Below are 19,890 nucleotides of genomic sequence, written 5' to 3' on the forward strand. Positions count from 1 at the left end.
TGCCTAAAACCTTGTACCATCAGTTAATAGGAACAGTTTTTCCTTGCTAACTTATCTAGGCCTGTCATAATCTTATACACCTCTATCAAATCTCCCTTCAATCTTCTTTGCTCCAGGGAGAACCACCCCAGCTTTTCCAATCTAACCTTGTAACTAAAATCCTTCGTCCCTGTAACCATTCTGGTAAATCTCCTCTGCACCCTCTCAAGGACCCTCACCCTTCTTGAAGTGTGATCAGAACTGGACACAATACTCTAGTTGGGGCTGAAGCAGAACTTTATAAAGGTTCAGCATAACTTCCCTACTTTTGTACTCAATACCTCTATTTACGAAGCCCAAGATCCCTAACCACTTTCAATATGTCCTGCCACCTTTGAAGATTGATGTACACGCTTTAGAACTCCAGCATTAAGTCTATATTGCCTCACCCTATCCCTTCTGTCAAAATATATCACCTCACACATGCCTGTATTAAATTCCATCTACCACTTGTCTGCCCATTCTGCTAGCCTATGTCCTGTTGCAGACGGTTTGCATCATCTTCACGGTTTGTCACTCCTCCAAATTTGGTATCATTGGCAAGTTTTGAAATTTGACTCTGTAGTTCAAGATCCAAGTCATAGTTATAGAGTCATAGAGAGATACAGCACTGAAACAGGCCCTTCGGCCCACCGAGTCTGTGCCGACCATCAACCACCCATTTATACTAATCCTACATTAATCCCATAGTCATTTATATATAGCAAAAAAAGCAGTGGTCCGAACACTGACCCTTGAGGAACACCACTACCATCCTCCAGTCTGAAAAACAATAATTTACCACGACTTGCTGTTTTCTGTCCTTAAGCCAATTTTTTATCCAATTGGACACTGACCTCCCATTCCATGTGCCTCAACTTTGTTAACCAGCCTTTTACATGGCACTTAGCAAACGCTTTCTTAAAATCCATATAGACAACATCCATCACATTCCCTTCATCAACATTCTTCGTTACATCAAACAATTCAATTAATTTAGTCAAGCATGTTCTGCCTTTTACAAATCTGTGCTGGCTGTCCTTAATTAATTCAAAACTCTGTGCCTGTTGACTGTTTTCCTTGATTATTGTTACTGAAACCTTACTCACCGATGTTAAACTAACTGGCCTGTAGTTGCCAGGACTGTCCTTACACCCTTTCTTGTATTAGGGTGTCACATTTGCATTTCCAATCCTATGGTACCACCCCGGTATCTAGGGAAGATTGGAAGATTATGGAAAGTCCTTCCACCATCTCCAGTCCCACTTCCTTTAGCAACATGCGATGCAAGCCGCCTGGACCATGTGACTTATCTACCCTAAGCATAGCCAACCTTTCCTGTAACTCTTCTCAATTCTTACCCTACCCATTGCCTCTACTGTCTCCGCTTCTACCGATATAGTCATATTTCTCTTCCTTAATGCATACGTTGTATGAGTGTTTATTAAGTATTCTAGCCTTGCCCTGTGCTTCCAAGCATATATCACCCTCTGTCCCTAATAGGCCCCAATCCACCTCTTACTTTTTTTTTTAATTCATTCATGGGATGTGGACGCTGCTGGCTAGGACAGCATTTATTGCCCGTCCCTAACTGCCCTGGAGAAGGTAGTGAACTGCTGCAGTCCATGTAGGGTAAGTACACTCACAGTGCTGTTAGGAAGGGAGTTCCAGGATTTTGACCCAGTGACAGTGAAGGAACAGCGATATAGTTCCAAGTCAGATGGTGTGTGTCTTGGAATGGAACTTGCAGGCAGTGGTGTTCCCATACAACTGCTGCCCTTGTCCTTCCAGGTGATAGAGGTCGTGGGTTTGGATGGTACTGTATCAGAAGCCTTGGTGTGTTGCTGCAGTGCATCTTGTAGACGGTACACACTGCTGCCACTGTGCGTCAGTGGTGGAGGGAGTGAATGTTTGTGGATGGGGTGCCAATCAAGCGGGCTGCTTTGTCCTGGATGGTGTCGAGCTTCTTGAGTGTTATTGGAGCTGCAGCCATCCAGGCAAGTGGAGAGTATTCCATTACACTCCTGACTTGTGCCTTGTAGATGGTGGACAGGCTTTGGGGAGTCAGGTAAGTTACTCGTCGCAGGATTCCTAGACTCTGACCTTCTCTTGTAGCCACAGTATTTATATGGCTACTCCAGTTCAGTTTCTGGTCACTGGTAGTCCCCAGGATGTTGACAGTGGGAATTCAGCAATGGTAATGCCATTGAATGTCAAGGGGACATGGTTAGATTCTCTTGCTGGTCATTGCCTGGCACTTGTGTGGCACGAATGTTACTTGCCACTTATCAGCCCAAACTTGGATATTGTCCAGGTCTTGCCGCATTTCTACACGGACTGCTTCAGTATCTGAGGAGTCATGAATGGTGCTGAACATTGTGCTATCAGCAGCAAACATCCCCACTTTTGACCTTATGATTGAAGGAAAGTCATTGATGAAGCAGCTGAAGATGGTTGGGCCTAGGACACTACCCTGAGGAACTCCCGCAGTGATGTCCTGAAACTGAGATGATTGACCTCCAATAACCACAAACATCTTCCTTTGCTCTAGGTATGACTTCAACCAGCCGAGAGTTTTCCCCGATTCCAATTGAGTCGAGTTTTGCTAGGGCTCCTTGGTGCCATACTCGGTCAAATGCTGCCTTGATGTTACTACCCACTTAATATATGCATGCCATTCGAAGATTTTTGGATTCCGTTTATGTTGACTGCCATTCTATTCTGATATTCTCTCTTTGCCAGTCTTATTTTCCTCTTCACCTCCCCTCTCAACTGGTTCTCACTTGAAGAATTCACCTGACATGCATCATACACCTTGTTTGTTTCATCATATTCTCCATCTCCCTCGTCATCCAAGGAGACCTGGCTTTGGTTCCCCTACCTTTCGCCCTTGTTGGAATGTACCTAGCCTGTACCTGAAGCATCTCTTCCTTAAAGATAATCCATTGCTCGTTGCAGCTTTTCCTTGTCAGTCTTTGGTTCCATTTTATCCTGGCTAGATCCTTTCTAATGGCATTGAAATTAGCCCTCTTCAAATCTAGAAGTTCTACCTTATACCATTCCTTGTTTTCCTGCATTGAGTCTAAAGCTTATGATATGATGATCACTCTTACCCAATTGCTCCCACACAGACATTTGGTGCACTTAGCCCACCTCACTTCCCAGCACCACATCCAGCAATACTTCCGTTCTAGTTGGGCCGAGAACATACCGATTAAGGAAGTTCTCCTGAGCACATTTCAGAAATTCTTCCCCTTTCTTACCCTTTACTCTAACATTATCCCAGTCGATATTAGGTAATTAACGTCCCCCAATATCACCACTCTATAGCTCTTGCACATCTGTGATTTCCCTGCAGATGTGCTCCCCTCTCGCACTATTTGGAGGCCTATAGAATACCCCTAGTAACGTGATCATACCCTTTTTGCTTCTCAACTCTAACCAAATAGATTCTATCCTTGCCCATTCAAGGACATCCCCTTTCCAACACTACAATGTTCTTCCCTAATCAGTACTGCCACCTCACCCCCCTTTTTTCCTTGACTATTTTGTCTGAATACTTTATATCCTTATATATTAAGCACCCAGTCCTCACCATTTTCAAACCACGCTTGTTATTGCCACAACATAATATTCCCATACTGCTTTTTGTGCTTGTAGCTCACCAACCTTATTCACTACACTTTGTGCATTTATATGCATGCATTGTAATCCTGTCTTTGCATTTCTTGTAGCCCTTCTCAGTCTACTCTTAATACGTAGCTACTCCCCTCTCCAGTACTGTCCAACACACTCGCATTATGCACCTTATTCCTCTTTTCTACTTCTATATGCTGGTGCCCATCCCCCACCCCCAATTTAGTTTCAACCCTCCCCAACCAGAGTCTACCTGCCAACCAATCAGCACACCTTTTCTCATGCTGTATAAATTGTTGCTTTCTAAGAAATTTGGCATTCTTGCATCTATCCTGATGAGTGCAAGATGAAAAGCTTCGACAGCATGTCTCTTTTTTCAGCAATATTACAGATTATACATCCATGCTTTGCTTACCTCTGCGCAATGTCTTAAGAAAAGCGTCAATCTGTTCCTGTCCAACACCAAAAGCTCCTTTTTGCCCGAAAAGGAGATGGGAGAGGAGCAGGTGCAGGACTTCTATTGCAATATCCTGAAAGCCACCTTCCTGGTTCCCGCTTACGTCTGCGTCGATGTAAGATCGCAGCAGATCTGGAAGCTTCTGTTTCACGAACTGGAGAGCTGAAATTCAAGAAAAACAAGTTAGTTAGAAGGGCAATATCAACCTATATCCTGTTCGGTGGCAACACTGGCAAATGCAGTAGCAGGTAGATGCGTGGGAGAAGCTCAGTCTACGAGTTGGGGATGAGCTAATGGGACAGTTTAACCTGACAATGGAGAAGTGAGTACTGCTGGAAAGGACTTGGGCAGACTGGCAGATAGGGGCAAAGTGTTCAAATTTGACAGTACCACTTTGAGAATTTTCAATTATCTGCAAATTTCCATTATCTTATGAGATAGAGGGAGGCTCTCCACTATAATGGATAATTAAGGTTCCTCTGTAGATGAAGTCTTGAGCAGGTACAGAACAAATAATGGGGGGCTGGAGAAAGAGTGAATATGTAATCCCACTGAAAGCACTTGAATAAAACTGAAATCACATGCAATTAAATCTAGCGTTCTTTCTAGATTTAAAGGTTTTTATTAAAAATTTTCCATTTTTCTGCCAAAGAACAGTTCATCTCTTCCTGCTAAATCAAATCCACAGAAATAAATACCAAAAAGGAGGGATAAGGTTGTGAACTAAGGTTCCTCATTCAGAATGTACCAAAGTACTATATACTGTCTTACTGAAATCATTAAATGGAAAGACTTGAAAAAACTTAAACCTCTTTCATCGAAAGCCAAATGTGTACAATACCGATATAATCTGATGCTACAACCAAAACAAAAACCAATACAAACAGGTCATCCTACAAAGAATGGCTTTCAACTCCTGATTCCTCTAGAATCTCCTACAATTCCAACAACAGCTAATGTAAACAGCAATATGGAATAGATAAGAGATTTTTCTTAAACTGCAATGCTGCTAATTTGAAATAAAAATAACGGAGTGCTGGAACTATTGTTAAAGAAAATGCCTCAACCAGAGAAGACAACTCGTTAAAAAGCAGTGCAGTACAGATAATTTCGGCTAACCCAAGACCCCAGCTTGGTATCAAGTGGTTCTGTGCAATTTATCTACAAATGTAAAAATTAACACATTGCATTGTTTCTGGAAACAAGCATATTCTTCCAAGCAATTTCTTCTCTAGCTCATATTATGTAGCTTGAGCAGTTAGGCGTACAAATCTAAGCACACTCTAGCCCAAGTAGATTAAATTTACCTGCCCATTTACCTCCTCTCTCCTCACTATCCCAGGCCCCAAACACTCCTTTTAGGTGAAGCAGCGATTTACTTGTACTTCTTTCAATGTAGTATACTGTATTTGCTGCTCACAATGTGATCTCCTCTACATTGGGGAGACCAAGCGCAGACTGGGTGACCGCTTTGCGGAACACCTCCGCTCAGTCCGCAAGCAGGACCTTGAGTTTCCGGTTGCTTACCATTTCAACACTCCCCCCTGCTCTCATGCTCACATCTCTGTCCTGGGATTGCTGCAGTGTTCCAGTGAACATCAACACAAGCTCGAGGAACAGCATCTCATCTACCGATTAGGCACACTACAGCCTGCCGGACTGAACATTGAGTTCAATAATTTCAGAGTATGACAGCCCCCCATTTTACTTTCATTTTTAGTTATTTTTTCTTTGTTTCTTTTTTTTTTACATTTTTAACAATCTTTTTTTTTTGCATTATTTCATTTCATCTTAGTTTGTTCAATTTGCTTACCCACTTTTTTTTTCATGTTTGCACTTGCTGCTGTTCAATCTTCAGTCCGTTAACACCTTATCTGTACTAATGCTTTATCTTTCAACACACCATTAACATATTGTTTGCCTTTGCTCCATGACCTTTTGGTCAGCTATGTGGCCTTGGACAATCTACACCTTCTCCTTTGTTATCTCTTGCCCCACCCCCACCTCACTTATAACCTTTGACATTTCTAATATTTGTCAGTTCCGAAGAAGGGTCACTGACCCGAAACGTTAACTCTGCTTCTCTTTCCACAGATGCTGCCAGGCCTGCTGAGTGGTTCCAGCATTTCTTGTTTTTGTTTCAGATTTACAGCATCCGAAGTATTTTGCTTTTCTTTTAGATTAAATTTCTGCTTGGGAGAACCTTACACCAAATATCACCTATAGTAACTTGTCATTTTACCCTTCCAACTTCATTGCTTCTAACAACCTTGATGTACTAGTTACTTCTTTTTAAAAGAATGTTTCCAACACCACCTTTTCTGAGCAAAATTCAATTTATGAACCATTTTTATGCAGGTATCCCCACACTCAGAATTAGGTTGACGCTAATATTTCATGTTAAACTGTTATAGCCAGAGGGGAAGGCAAGAAAGAACTACTCTCATCCCATTAGTCTGGACTGGATTCAAGCCTAGGTCCAAGACGTAGACTGCATGCTAACCCAAACTTTCATATACCACTAATGTAATTATTCAGATGGCGTAACTTCACAGCACCTACAAACACACAGGTTGAAAATGTATTGTATGTATAAATAAGTCGTCACTCACCAAACCCTCGCAGATCTGAGCTAGAAGAATTCAGCAATGCAAGGCCAAAGATGACCTGAAACACAGAAGTGCACAATGCCACAATATAAGTGCATCACGAATAAACTGGAAGAGAGACATGCAAGGACCACGTCTGTTGAAACAGCATGGTTGTGCTACGCATCACATTCCCTTACCTCTTGAACCTTGCTTAACTTGAGCACTTTACTAAGTTGAGTAAACAGATGGGGTGAAGGTTTCAGACTCTGAAAGAAAAGTAGGATTAATTAGACAAATCTTGAACGAAAAGTTGGTGTAATTTAGGCTGTTATCAGTTAAGGTGAAATTAAACTCACAAATGTTAGATATGCAATATAAAAACAAAAGCTGGTGGAAACTACACAGACAGCATCTGAAAGAGGAAGATCGATCAACTTTTCAGGGGATGCAGGGGAGAACCATTTACCAGAAGAGTTATGTCCAAAGTATCAACTCTGTGCATTTCCACCTTTTACCAGATAATCTGCTGGACTCATTGTTGTTCATTCTTTGACAACTTGTAAACAGTCATTATTTATTAATAAGCTTCCTCTTCGACCTCAAGCTTAGTTAAGTGAAGACATTAATTTCGATTTGGCAAATTCTGAAGCAAACAGACGCACAAGGGGCAAGACTGTGAATTGCAATAAGAAGAAAAAATGGACACAATGAAGATAAAAAAAATCTCGAAAAGATATGGGCTTCCGCGCCCCTTTTCAGCAGAAAGCAATTTCTGAGCAGAATAGAACACTAAAAGCAAAGGCACAAAAATGAAAAAAAATTACATAATTCTTACCACTGAAAATTCACTACAAGTGAAATACTTTCTCTGAAGAAAAACCACACATCGTGTTTTCAACAAGGGACAGTGAATGGGAATTTCAATCACTTACTAAATATTGAGAATGTATGTTACATTACTTGCCTTAGGAATGCTCAACCTTATTTAAAATTTTCCATAAGGGCCAACTAAGTGGATAAGAAAGCTTTCTAAGGCCTCCTTCATCCAAGTGTCTAAAGAAATCTATGTCTATTCTCAAATCCATGGATATAACTCCCCGACTACAATGTGGTCCAGTAACTCAGGTTGGGGAAGGTGAGAGAGAAGAAAGGAGAGTAAAAGACTGAGGCTGTGGCAATAGAAGTTTCTGGAAGCAGGAACACTCACTTTTGTTCTGGGCTATTTTGGCAATTGCTCAGCCATCCAGATAACATTGTCCAAATAACCACATCAGATTCCTGGTTGAAGCAGAAATCTGAATGGTAACCAAACTGAACTGAATAGACAGCTTATGCAAGGTCAGCTGGTTAAAACAGGCACAAACATTTAAAGCCTTGCTATGAATAAAACATTCAGTTGTTTACGTACTGTGGAGTGATGAAAGCCAGCAATAAACAGGAATGCACCATATTTTACCTGTTCCTGGTGGCTACACCTGAACAAAAACCTTTCAATATTTGGAGAGCAGGAGGTAGCCATCAGACCTGTGGTGGACAGACCGCCCAGAACAAATTTTCACAAATTATTTCCTCACAGTACAGAGAGTGGTAGCTAGAATTCTATGGAATATGACAAGGAAAATCATCGCGCTACTCAATTCTCACACCCGCACTCAATTCAGGACCTGCTTTTGTTTGACACAATTAAGAAACAATCCTTGCATTATGCTCAGATGGCTCAGTCAGTGCCATCAGCCGGCCATAGCCCTGAGCAAACACCCACAACAACAGTCATTTCCTCATGTCCTCTTCTGCCTCAAAAGGAAGAAAAGCTAATTTGCTCTTCTGTAAAGTTGCCTCTTTTCTTGAATGACTTGGTTGAAGTCATGAACTCCATTATCTCAGACAACAACTAAACGGTGTTCCACATTTGAGGTCCTACAAGACATGTCTCTTTCTGGCTTCGTGCCATGACCAGCACACAAATTATAAACCATCTAAACATTGCCTGTATAAGGGTAGAATTCTAATGGCTAAGCATGTAGCAGTAATGGAATTCTTAAAATCCTAGAAGGGCTCTCAACCAATACCATTATTATTAATTATCTGAATGGTGATAGATTGGGAAAGGGGGAGGTGCAACGAGACCTGGGTGTCCTTGTATACCAGTCGCTGAAAGCAAGCATTCAGGTGCAGCATGCAGTTAGGAAGGCGAATAGTATGTTGGCGTACATTGCAAGAGGATTTAAGTACAGGAGCAAGGATGTCTTACTGTAGTTATATAGGGCCTTGGTGAGACCACATTTGGAGTATTGTGTGCAGTTTTGGTCTCCTTATCCGAGGAAGGATATTCTTGTCATGGAGGGAGTGCAAACAAGATTTACTTTGCTGATTCCTGGGATGGTAGGATTGGCATATGAGGAGAGATTCGGTCAACTCGGCCTATATTCACTAGAGTTTAGAAGAATGAGAGGGGAATCTCACAGAAACCTATAAAATTCTAACAGGGCTAGACAGGCTAGATACAGTGAGGTTGTCCCCGATGGCTGGGGAGTTCAGAATCAGGGGTCACAGTCTCCAGATATGGGGTATGCCACTTAGAACCGAAATGAAGAGAAATGTCTTCACTCAGAGGGTGGCAAACCTGTGGAATTCTCTACTGCAGAAGGCAGTGGAGGCCAAGTCATTAAATATATTCAAGAAGGAGATAGATATATTTCTTAATGCCAAAGCGATCAAGGGATATGGGGAGAAAGCAGTAACAGGGTACTGAATTAGACGATCAGCCAGGATCTTTTTCGAATGGTGGAACAGGCCTGAAGGGCCTACTCCTGCTCCTATTTCCTATGTTTCTATGTAATACCTTACTCTCTCTCATTCTGGCATCCCTGATGCTCAATGTAAGAGTCTAACAGGATCAACACTGGTTTCAGCAGAAAGGGCATTCCCCCCTGGACAATACGTACTGTTTGCAACAATTGCCAGTGACTTGGGACATCTTGGTTGCAGGGATATAGAAACCCAAAAGTCTGCTTTCCCACCAATCATGTTGGATGACAGAATACAGCTTCATCAATACATATTTGTGGGCAAAGGAGACTTGCAAATTTTCTGCCTATGCTCAATTCTGATACGGGAGCGGAAACTGCTTCTGTGCCAAGCTAAACCCTATATAATTAAACTTCAACATCCACATAGTCAGGAATGGTTCACAGCAAATGTTTGTCATATTTAATCCCTTCAGTGATGCAAGAGCACAACCATTTAGAGTCGCTTGGAAGTCACAAATGCAACTTCAATTGCTGGATGCTGTACCTCAATTGAGAAAGCACAATACCAGGCCAACAAGGAGGATTAAAAGGATGCTGAATTGGGGAGGTAGGATTGATATACATTGACTTGGTTTGCAATTCTTGTTTAAGTTCACAATGTCAGGATAGGATTTTGCAGAAGTTGAGATCCCTATGCAGGTGCAAATACAAAATTCAAATTGAAAAATTGCTAACAAATAGCATAGACTGAAATCAGGACATGATGCAACAGCTAGGGCAAGACCCCACCACCACTGCCAGTCTTCCTGAACCACAATGCAGAGCAACAGAGGGAGACAGAGACTGGAAGATTGCGCATGTAGATAGGAAGAGAGGTTTTGACGGCAGAGAGAGCAAGACAGCCAGAGAGAGGTAGACACATGATGTGAGTGTGCTCGTATGGAAGGGAAGTACAGAACTTCTTTAGACACTGAAATTAACACAAATTACTTTTTTGGCAAAACTTCCGCGACCCCAGAAAATTCTACATATGTATAGACTAAGTCAATGGCAATAACTGTGGCAAATGGATTTCAATGTAAGCAAATTTAAGGCCATCCACTTTGGACCTAAAAAGGATAGAGCAAAGCACTCTCTCAATGGTGAAAAGCCAGAAACAGTGGAGTCCCAAGAGTCTTAGGGGTCCATATATTATATTCCAGAAAGTCATTTGAAGGATAGAACTGAACTGGAGGCAATCTTCACACACTTTTATAAGCAGTTATTTCCAGAGTTACATATTACAAGCAAGCGCCTCCTAGGCCCACAAACACAGTTTCAGTGCTTGTTTACGTAAAGGGGTACAAATGAATCCCCAGTTAGTGCCCAATACCTGTATACACGAACACAATTAATAAACAATTAACATGAACATAGTGTTATGAAGATATTTGTATATTTTTAAAGTTTTTTTGAGGACTCAATTAAAAATTATGGAGATGGATTCATTGGAAGGCTGAAGATTTCATAAGTGCTGGACTTTGTTTTGCTGTTGACAGTTGACTTAAAGGACAGTGAGATGTTGTCTGAAAACAACCTTTGCTGGAAATTATGTGCTTTAAGCTCAATAAACAACAGAAACCTTGGTGCCCTGGGGAAGATGTTTACAGAAAAGTCATATGTCATGGTTTATGGAGGTTAGGAGGTTGACTTTCTGTTTGTGGTTTCATTTTTGATATTGTTTTAGTTCAGTTGGGGTGTGAACTGTTCTGAAGACAGCTGGGGATCAACTTGCCAAGGAAAAACCACCCAACTCATCTCTTTCTCTACTTCCTTGAAGAAACCCTGCAAAGATCCAGTGTGGGAGAGCTAAAATCCTTGGTGCTGCATCTCTCCCGAGAAGCTGGAAAAACCTTCCAGATTAATTCTCAACGCTGCCTGAAAAGAACTGCTTTATAAAAGATCCCAGTGATCTGTCTCCATATACCCAGACTCCAAACCAAGATGGACGACTGACTTCCTTCTATAGCTTCTCTTTTTTCTTAGAGAATTAGCAAGTGTTTGGCCAAAGTATTCTTTTTGTCTTTTTTTGGAACAGACTTCTGCAGAGAGAATTTTTTCTGTGTGTGTGGGTGCGAGTGGGGGGAGAGAATTTAAAAAGGGAACTTTCATATTTCAATCTGTGTGTTCATGCTTTGCTTCGTTACTGGATAAGTCTTGTTTGATAATGAACTGATAATTCTGTGATTTATTAAAGAAACCTGGGTGGTGTATTTTATTCTAGGATAAAGAGTAGAATATATGATTGACTGCATCAGTAACTGGGTAAACATTTAAATACAAGTTGTGACCTGTGGAAAAGTGGAACTAGAAAAGATAGTACACGCCTCTTACTTTGGTCGTAACAATAGATTAAAATATCATGAACAGGTGCAGAAAATACTCAAAAAGACTAATGGAATACTGGCCCTTATATCTAGAGGACTAGAATAAAAGGGGGATAGAAGTTACGCTACAGTTATACAAAGCCTTCATTAGACCTCACCTGGAGTAGTGTGAGCAATTCTCGGCACCACTAGGAATGATACCTGAACTCCAAGGCTTAAATTAAGAGGAGAAATTACATAAATTTAGGGATGTATTCCCTGGAATTTAGAAGGTTTAAGGTGATTTGATCAAAGTTTTTAAGATATGAAGGGTAACAGAGTGGATAGAGAAACTATTCTTGCTGGATGGGGAGAATAGGACAAGGGACATAGTCTAAAAATTAGAGCCAGACCTTTCTGGAATGAAATTAGAAAGTACTTTGACACACAGCGGGTGGTAGAAGTTTAGAACTTTCTTCCACAAACAGCAACTGACGCTACATCAATTATTAACCTCAAATCTAAGATTGGTCAAAATAAATCTGTCGAAGGTATTAAGGAATATGGTGCAAAAATGGGCATATAGAGTTATGTCACAGACCAGCCATGATCTCACTGAATATACAGGAAAGGCTCGAGGGGCTAAATGGCTGCCTCCTGTTCCTATGTTCCCAAGGCACATGCCCCTCGGGAAAATTCTTCCAAGACATTGAAACAACAGTTTGAAATAACAGTAATGATTTAGTACTCAACAGATTTATTTCTACAACCCACTTTACAGATATAAACTACAATTGATTTTATTTAAGCATTTAAAACATCAGTAATTTACAAGTTTGTTTTCACGTAATTCAACTTATGAATTATGAATTCCAAAATATGGTGGTTGGGGGGGGGATTAAATTTCTTAATGGGCTGGCTTTCTACTTTTAAAATAAATTCTACAAGCACTGTAAAAGAATTGATGCCATAAACATCCTTGCCTCCAATAATGCAATAAAGCAACAGTTGGAAAAAAGTTTCATGTGCACACACACAATTATTGAAGAGATGGGTGTCAAACATGGGCCCGGCATCAATTAGAAGGGTTACTGCTGCACAATGCTGTTTTAAGAGACCCATTCTTCCTGAAATCTGCCCTCTATCTGGTGGTATTGTGAACATTCAAGTGAAGGAGAATCGGGAAATGCACAGGTCCGAACAGTACAATGTAAATTTCATCTGTTGTGAGCCTTTACATATTCAGGTCAAAATCTTTTCATCAGACCACTGGTTAGACATTAAATAGTAACTTCCATGAATATCCCCTTCTTCCATCAAGATGCTCATGCAAAATGCTGCATGTACACAGAAACATAGGAACAGGAGTGGGCCATTCAACTCTGAGTCTGTCCCATCAATGTTACATTTTAGACGACCTGTACCTCAACTCCATTTATACATCCATTTATCTCAGTCTTGAAAATATCAACTGACCCAGCATCCAGTGCCTTTTGGGGGAGCAACTTCTCCATTGCTGTCATAAATTGCATCTTTGCCATGATCACTTTATATGACAATTCTATCTTCACACCAACACCCTGGGACAATGAGAATTCTGATGCATATAACTGTTAAGATACTTTAAGGAACTAATACTAGAAACACATTTCAAAGGTCCTGACACTTCCTTCACCTCTGTGTCCAGCTGTCTGCACATATAGGTGAGAGCTTATACTAAATATCTCCGGAGATAGATATAATTCTTAATGCCAAAGAGATCAAGGGATATGGGGAGAAAGCGGGAACAGAGTACTGAATTAGACGATCAGCCATGATCTATTTTGAATGGTGGAGCAGGCCTGAAGGGCTGAATGGCCTACTCCTGCTCCTATTTTCTATGTGAGCATATAGAAAATTGAAAGTTAAAAGGCATAGAGCAAGGACATGCCATCACTGTCTCTCACCTCTACAATGAAATAAAGAGATGGTGCTTGGAATAATGAAATGGGTTCAGAAGTTGGCACTAGATGAAGATCGAGCAAAAAATTCCAATATGCCATCTTGGTTGCTAGACAGTAAGCCCCATTCATTTAGAGAGCAGGAAGAAACAGTTAGAACCAGCAAAAAAAGACTTGCTACACTATTTGAAAAGGCAGTTCAACTAGGCAAGTACAAATTCTTAGCTCCCTCAATGGATCGGTAGGTCAATGTCCCACGAGCCCTGCACTGATTGACACAAATCAGGAAGGTGCTAATTTCAACAGTTGGTCTCTTCTAAATTAGGTAATCTCAGCTAGATTGAAAGTGGGTCAACAGGAGTTGGGCATGGGGGAATAAAACCCAAGTTCCCAACGCTGATTAAGCTCACACCTGCCTAAGTATAGCAGTCTGGTGAGGACAGGATTGGGCTCAGTTATAACGTTGAGGCTCACATACATAGGGCCAGTTAGGCATGACATTTAGAAGAGGAGAGTTAAGGAGGCAAAAACTAAAGGAAATACAGAAATTTCAATAAATACAGAGCAACCACCAACTATTCAAGAAAATTAACCTGAAGTATACTATTGAACAATGAACAAATTGATGAACTGTCTTGAATTCAATTCCTCTAGCGCCATTCACTGAGGCTATAAACATTAAATATGCAACATTATATACCACTCACAATTTCGTTAGAGAGAAGGAGGAGGAGAGGTGACTTAATAGAGACATACAAGATAATCAGAGGGTTAGATAGGGTGGATAGTGAGAGTCTTTTTCCTCGGATGAGGATGGCAAACACGAGGGGACATAGCTTTAAGTTGAGGGGTGAAAGATATAGGACAGATGTCAGAGGTAGTTTCTTTACGCAGAGAGTAGTAGGGGCGTGGAACGCCCTGCCTGCAACAGTAGTAGACTCGCCAACTTTAAGGGCATTTAAGTGGTCATTGGATAGACATATGGATGTAAATGGAATAGTGTAGGTCAGATGATCGGCGCAACATCGAGGGCCGAAGGGCCTGTAATGCGCTGTAATATTCTAATTCTAATTCTAACATTGATAAAATCAATGCAAATTGACAAAGCCAACACTAACTAACAGTGGCCACAACATAATTGGTTTCAAGTAATTATGGAAAGAGAACAGAAAATATCAGAGATAAAATGCTCTACCAGGGAAGAGCTAATTTCAATGATTTAAGAGATCTAGCACAGGTAAATTGAAAAAGACAATTGCAGGTAGAAGAGGTAGCCGAACAATGCAAGGTATTCAAGAGATTGTTTGGGTACAAAATAGGCATATTGATTTCAAGGGAAAAGATTTGCAGTGATGTTTACCCAAGGGTCAGTTTTGGTCCATTACTCTTTGCAATTTTTATAAATGACCCAGATTCAGGTACAGGGAGCAGCATTATAAAGTTTGCAGATAATACAAAACTTGGCAAAGTAGAAAATCATGATGAGGATAGTTATAGGGTTCAGGACAACAGGCAGGATGGTGAAATGGGCAGAAGCATGGCAGATGAAGTTCAATGAAGAGAAGTATGAAGTGATGCATTCTGGGTGGGTTAATATAGGAATACAGTATACTATAATTGGCATGATTTTGACAAATGTAGATGAGCAGACACCTTGGTGTCCATATACACAAATCCTTAAAACTCGTAGGGCAAGTTGATAAGGTGGTTGAAAAAAAAAATCATAGGGGTTAGGGCGGCAAGGTGGCGCAGTGGTTAGCACCGCAGCCTCACAGCTCCAGTGACCCGTGTTCAGTTCTGGGTACTACCTGTGCGGAGTTTGCAAGTTCTCCCTGTGACCGTGTGGGTTTCCGCCAGGTGCTCCGGTTTCCTCCCACAGCCAAAGACTTGCAGGTTGATGGGTAAATTGGCCATTGTAAACTGCCCCCAGTGTAGGTAGGTGGTAGGAGAATGGGGATGTGGTAGGGAATATGGGATTAATGTAGGATTAGTATAAATGCTTGTTGGTCGGCACAGACTCGGTGGGCCGAAGGGCCTGTTGCAGTGCTGTATCTCTCAATGACTCTCTTAATGACTCTACATGGGTTTATAAATAGAGGAATAGAATATAACAGCAATGAGATCATGCTAGAACTTTAAAAGTCACTGGTTAGGCCTCACCTGGAGTATGGTGGACAATTCTGGGCACCACACTTCAGGAACGATGTAAAAGCATTGGAAAGGTTGCAGAGGTGGTTTACCAGGGTGTTACCAAGAAAGAGGGACCTGAAGTATAAGGAGAGGTTGGAAAAATTAGGACTACTCTGCATGGAACAGGGAAAGTTAAGAGGTAACCTAATTGGAGTTTTAAGATGATGGGAAGTTTTAACGAAGTAGGGAAAAATGATTCCCTCTGGCAAGCGGGTCACAGACTCAAGATCATTGGCAAAAGATCTAGTGGGCGGATGAAGAGAATTTTTTTCAGAATTGTCAAGATCTGGAATATTCTACCTGAAAAGGTGTTAGAAGCTGATTCCATAAGTAATTTTTAAGGGAGTTGGTACTTGAGGATGAGGACCTTAACAGGGTTACAGGCAAAATGTGGAGATTTGGAACTAAGCACAACTGCTCTTTCAAAGAGCCAACACAGGCACAACACATCTTCTGTGCTGTAAGTTTCAAATTAACTTTCAAATACAGGCTTTCAGTGCAGTTTCAAACTGATACAATACAATATTCAGTACCATTCGTCAAGTGCTCCGTTCAGCTGTAATAAATGCCTACCTTCTGATAGTGCAATGGATTGTCAATGGCGTAGCACAGCGTCGAGATAAAGTTTGGCTTGGTGATCAGCGACGCACACTCCTGAATCAGAAACTGAGTCTGCAAAAAAGAATAAATTGTTTTTTTTTAAATCAGGTAATTAAAGATAGGGCTAGTAGTACCCAAGTGATAAACACTTGACTCAGACAGTTCATATACTCGAGAGCAGGATTGTCACTAATTTAGTTAATTTAGAATGACTTGCACTGCACAATACAAACTGAGCAAACTGCAGTTGTTCTGAACAATTTCAAACCCAACACAGCTCCCAACTGGAGCTTTAATAAACTGAGATACAAACACTGAAGTGTTGTCCAAGCACTTTGGACAGTTATGAGATGTGATTGATACAGTTGCAGCAGTATAAAGGAATTTACTCAGTGCTTTAAGAGTTTATCTGCATTCATGCGAGATCGATTTTGATCGATGTTAAACCGTAAAAAATCATCTGCTTTGAAAAGTTTACTTTGTATAATAAATGTAGTTGTGGAAGCTGGCAACAAAGGTACTCATCCCAAGCTATACATGAGGCAGTTACACGATCTGTCAGGAACAATTTAAGGGGGAAACTACCACAACGAAGGAAGGATATGGCCTTGGAGGTGATACTGTGCAGGTACACTCGAATGATACCAGGGTTTAAAAGATTAAATTACGAGGAGAGATTGCATAATCATGGCTTGTATCCCCAGCATATCCCTCACCCTGATAGCCACCTTTGTGTGTGGCTGCATCAATCTGTGTGTAGACCCTTGCTGTGCAAATACCAAATGTCACTATGTGCTAAGGTTCTATCTGTCCCCAGTGTTGCAAAGGATGGGTCTAGCCACATTGCCACGGAAGGCTCCATTCAGCTGAATAGTACCGTACCACCTGACCCTAGTGGAAAAGTTTGTACAGAAAAACACATTTGACCACAAGTCTATCAGGCAGTGGTCTGCAAATAATGTCCTCTAGGCTCTGTGGGAAGAGGAGATGGTGAATCCTGTGGGATGGTTCCCGAGAAGGATTGTCAAATTCATTTGGCAGAATGCCTCATCCCCAGAACTTCCAAACAAGCACCAAGACGTAGCTTGGCTGGTGGTGAGAAGGGCCCTCCCCATCAGATCCTTCCTGCATGCCCGGAGTCTCTCAGCCTCTACATTCTGTTGTCGAGGTAGCTGTGGTGGGGGAAGACAGCATCACCCATGTCCTTCTGGAATGAACCTTCACAAAGCAGATCTGGAAAGACGACCAGTGTTTTCAGTCAAGGTTCATCGCGAGCACGACAGTGCTCTACGGGCTATTCTCAGGGATGCACATAAAGATAAAGATCAACTGTTGCTGGAGGACCAGCAACTCGATGAAAGATGCACTTTGGTCTGCCCAAACCTTGCTGGTCGTCCACAGCAAAGAGCTGTCGACAACCAAGTGTTGTGGACCGGCACATTCCAATGATCCAGGACCACGTGCTGAGAGACGCACTAAAGCTTGAGGCAGCCGCCGCAAAGGCTCAACGGGGACAGGCCACTGTGCAAGGTCCTCCTGCCATAGTATACTGAGGGGCTGGAACCCATGTAAAACCCCTCGGGTTGTATGCACAAGAGAATGTTTGACATGAATTGTAAATGCATATTGCAAATATAATGTGTAATGGCACGTGTAGTGAGGCACTTCATGTATTTTATTAAAAGAAAACGATCTGTATTGCACTTTATATAATGCCGAATTTGGACTGTTATGTATTGGTGTCACTGACATGTAATTATTTTTCTCCTCGGATTAAAAACAGTGTGTGTGCCTTTAAGACTCTGTTAAAAACAGTGCACCTTTAAGGAAGAGAAGGCTCTGAACAGACACAGCTGCATTTTTGTTACCCTGGGCAACAGCAGGAGACAGAGAGGTCACATGGTAATGTTGAACTGGCAGAAACTGGCTGAAACCAGTTAGTTCTGAGACTTTCCAGCAAAGCGTACTGAAGAGAAGAAAGCTATCCATTTCCTCTCAGCAAAAATTCTACAAGAGCTACAAGCCATGTTAATTCCGAGTAAAGAAAAGCCTTATTTTTCAAGAAACCGTTTGTATTGCTGTTCTGATCGTTCAAAGAACTGTTCAATGCTTGCTGCAGCCTAAGAGTTTAATGCCTATCTACTGAAGGACTATTTTCATCAAATCCACGTGAAGACTTCGAGTGACCTTTGATTATTTTTCACATTAGACGTCCTCATCCATCAGGAATGTAACCTACAAAAACCTTTTTATTTTATTTATTCTTAAGAGACAGCTAATGTTTAAAAACTCCACTGTCATGCTAGGCCCCCATCTGCCAAGAATGAGGCACATTAATTTTGTCATGAACACTGATTTTAAACTGTTACTGGAGTAACAAGGACTTGTTAAACAGAACAGCCGTGGCTAGAAAAGATATTTGCATATTAACAGACAGTGCTTGGAAAGGACAAAGGACCATTCCCTGACACATTCAACCCACGCAAGGGCAGCACAGTGGCGCAGTGGTTAGCACCGCAGCCTCACAGCTCCAGCGACCCAGGATCGGTGCTGGGTACTGCCTGTGTGGAGTTTGCAAGTTCTCCCTGTGACCGCATGGGTTTCCACTGGGTGCTCCGGTTTCCTCCCACAGCCAAAGACTTGCAGGTTGATAGGTAAATTGGCCATTGTAAATTGCCCCTAGTGTAGGTAGGTGGTAGGAGAATTGAGGGAAGGTGGGGATGTGGTAGGGAATATGGGATTAATGGAAGATTGGTACAAATGAGTGGTTGATGGTCAGCACAGACTCGATGGGCCGAAGGGCCTGTTTCAGTGCTGTATCTCTCTATGACTCTACGACAATGGATCACCAGGTATTGTGTGTAAGAGGAGCATTCCAGAGACTGCTAAAGTGATACAAGCCAAGACGTGGTCAGACCAGTTAGTCACATGACTAACCTGCTGGGCCACCTGCGTTTTTCTGAATTGTACAAACAGTTTGAACTCCGAGTGTCTGTTTGCTCCTGGACTAAGAAGATCTCTCCTGTCTGCTCCCATCATTTCTCACAAGCCTCTGAATCAACTGAAGACACGTAAACCCCAAGAGAGAAAAGTCTCCTACAGCGAACAAGGTTTAAGAAGAATATTGGGCCTCAACGAATAGCAAGATCTACCTCCAATCAAGGACTCTACAGTGAGCTCAAAGAACCGAAACAATATTGCCTCAAACGTTTTCCACTTTATTTCGTCTGCTCTTTTCTGTCTCTATTTGCATGCGTATATCATGTATGCATGCTAGCGTGAGCGCGTCGTGTATCCATAGGCATCAAGCAATTTAGAGTTTAATTTATTTTTTATTTAGAGATACAGCACTGAAACAGGCCC

The 19,890-nt window shown here is 41.6% G+C and overlaps 1 protein-coding gene across 1 annotated transcript in view; it reads right to left on the bottom strand.

Moving 5' to 3' along the window:
- Nucleotides 1-19,890, bottom strand: part of cnot1 (CCR4-NOT transcription complex, subunit 1) — a 198,867-nt gene that overhangs the window by 150,983 nt on the left and 27,994 nt on the right. Inside the window, exons 3-6 of the mRNA XM_068048909.1 lie at nucleotides 16,501-16,599; nucleotides 6,900-6,968; nucleotides 6,724-6,778; nucleotides 4,070-4,273 (exon numbers count right to left, since the gene is read on the bottom strand). Coding sequence (XP_067905010.1) covers nucleotides 4,070-4,273; nucleotides 6,724-6,778; nucleotides 6,900-6,968; nucleotides 16,501-16,599 — 427 coding nt within the window. The remainder of the gene's footprint in view (nucleotides 1-4,069; nucleotides 4,274-6,723; nucleotides 6,779-6,899; nucleotides 6,969-16,500; nucleotides 16,600-19,890) is intronic.

The sequence above is a fragment of the Heterodontus francisci genome, chromosome 17, assembly GCF_036365525.1.
Source record: "Heterodontus francisci isolate sHetFra1 chromosome 17, sHetFra1.hap1, whole genome shotgun sequence".
In the NCBI taxonomy this organism is placed as follows: domain Eukaryota; kingdom Metazoa; phylum Chordata; class Chondrichthyes; order Heterodontiformes; family Heterodontidae; genus Heterodontus; species Heterodontus francisci.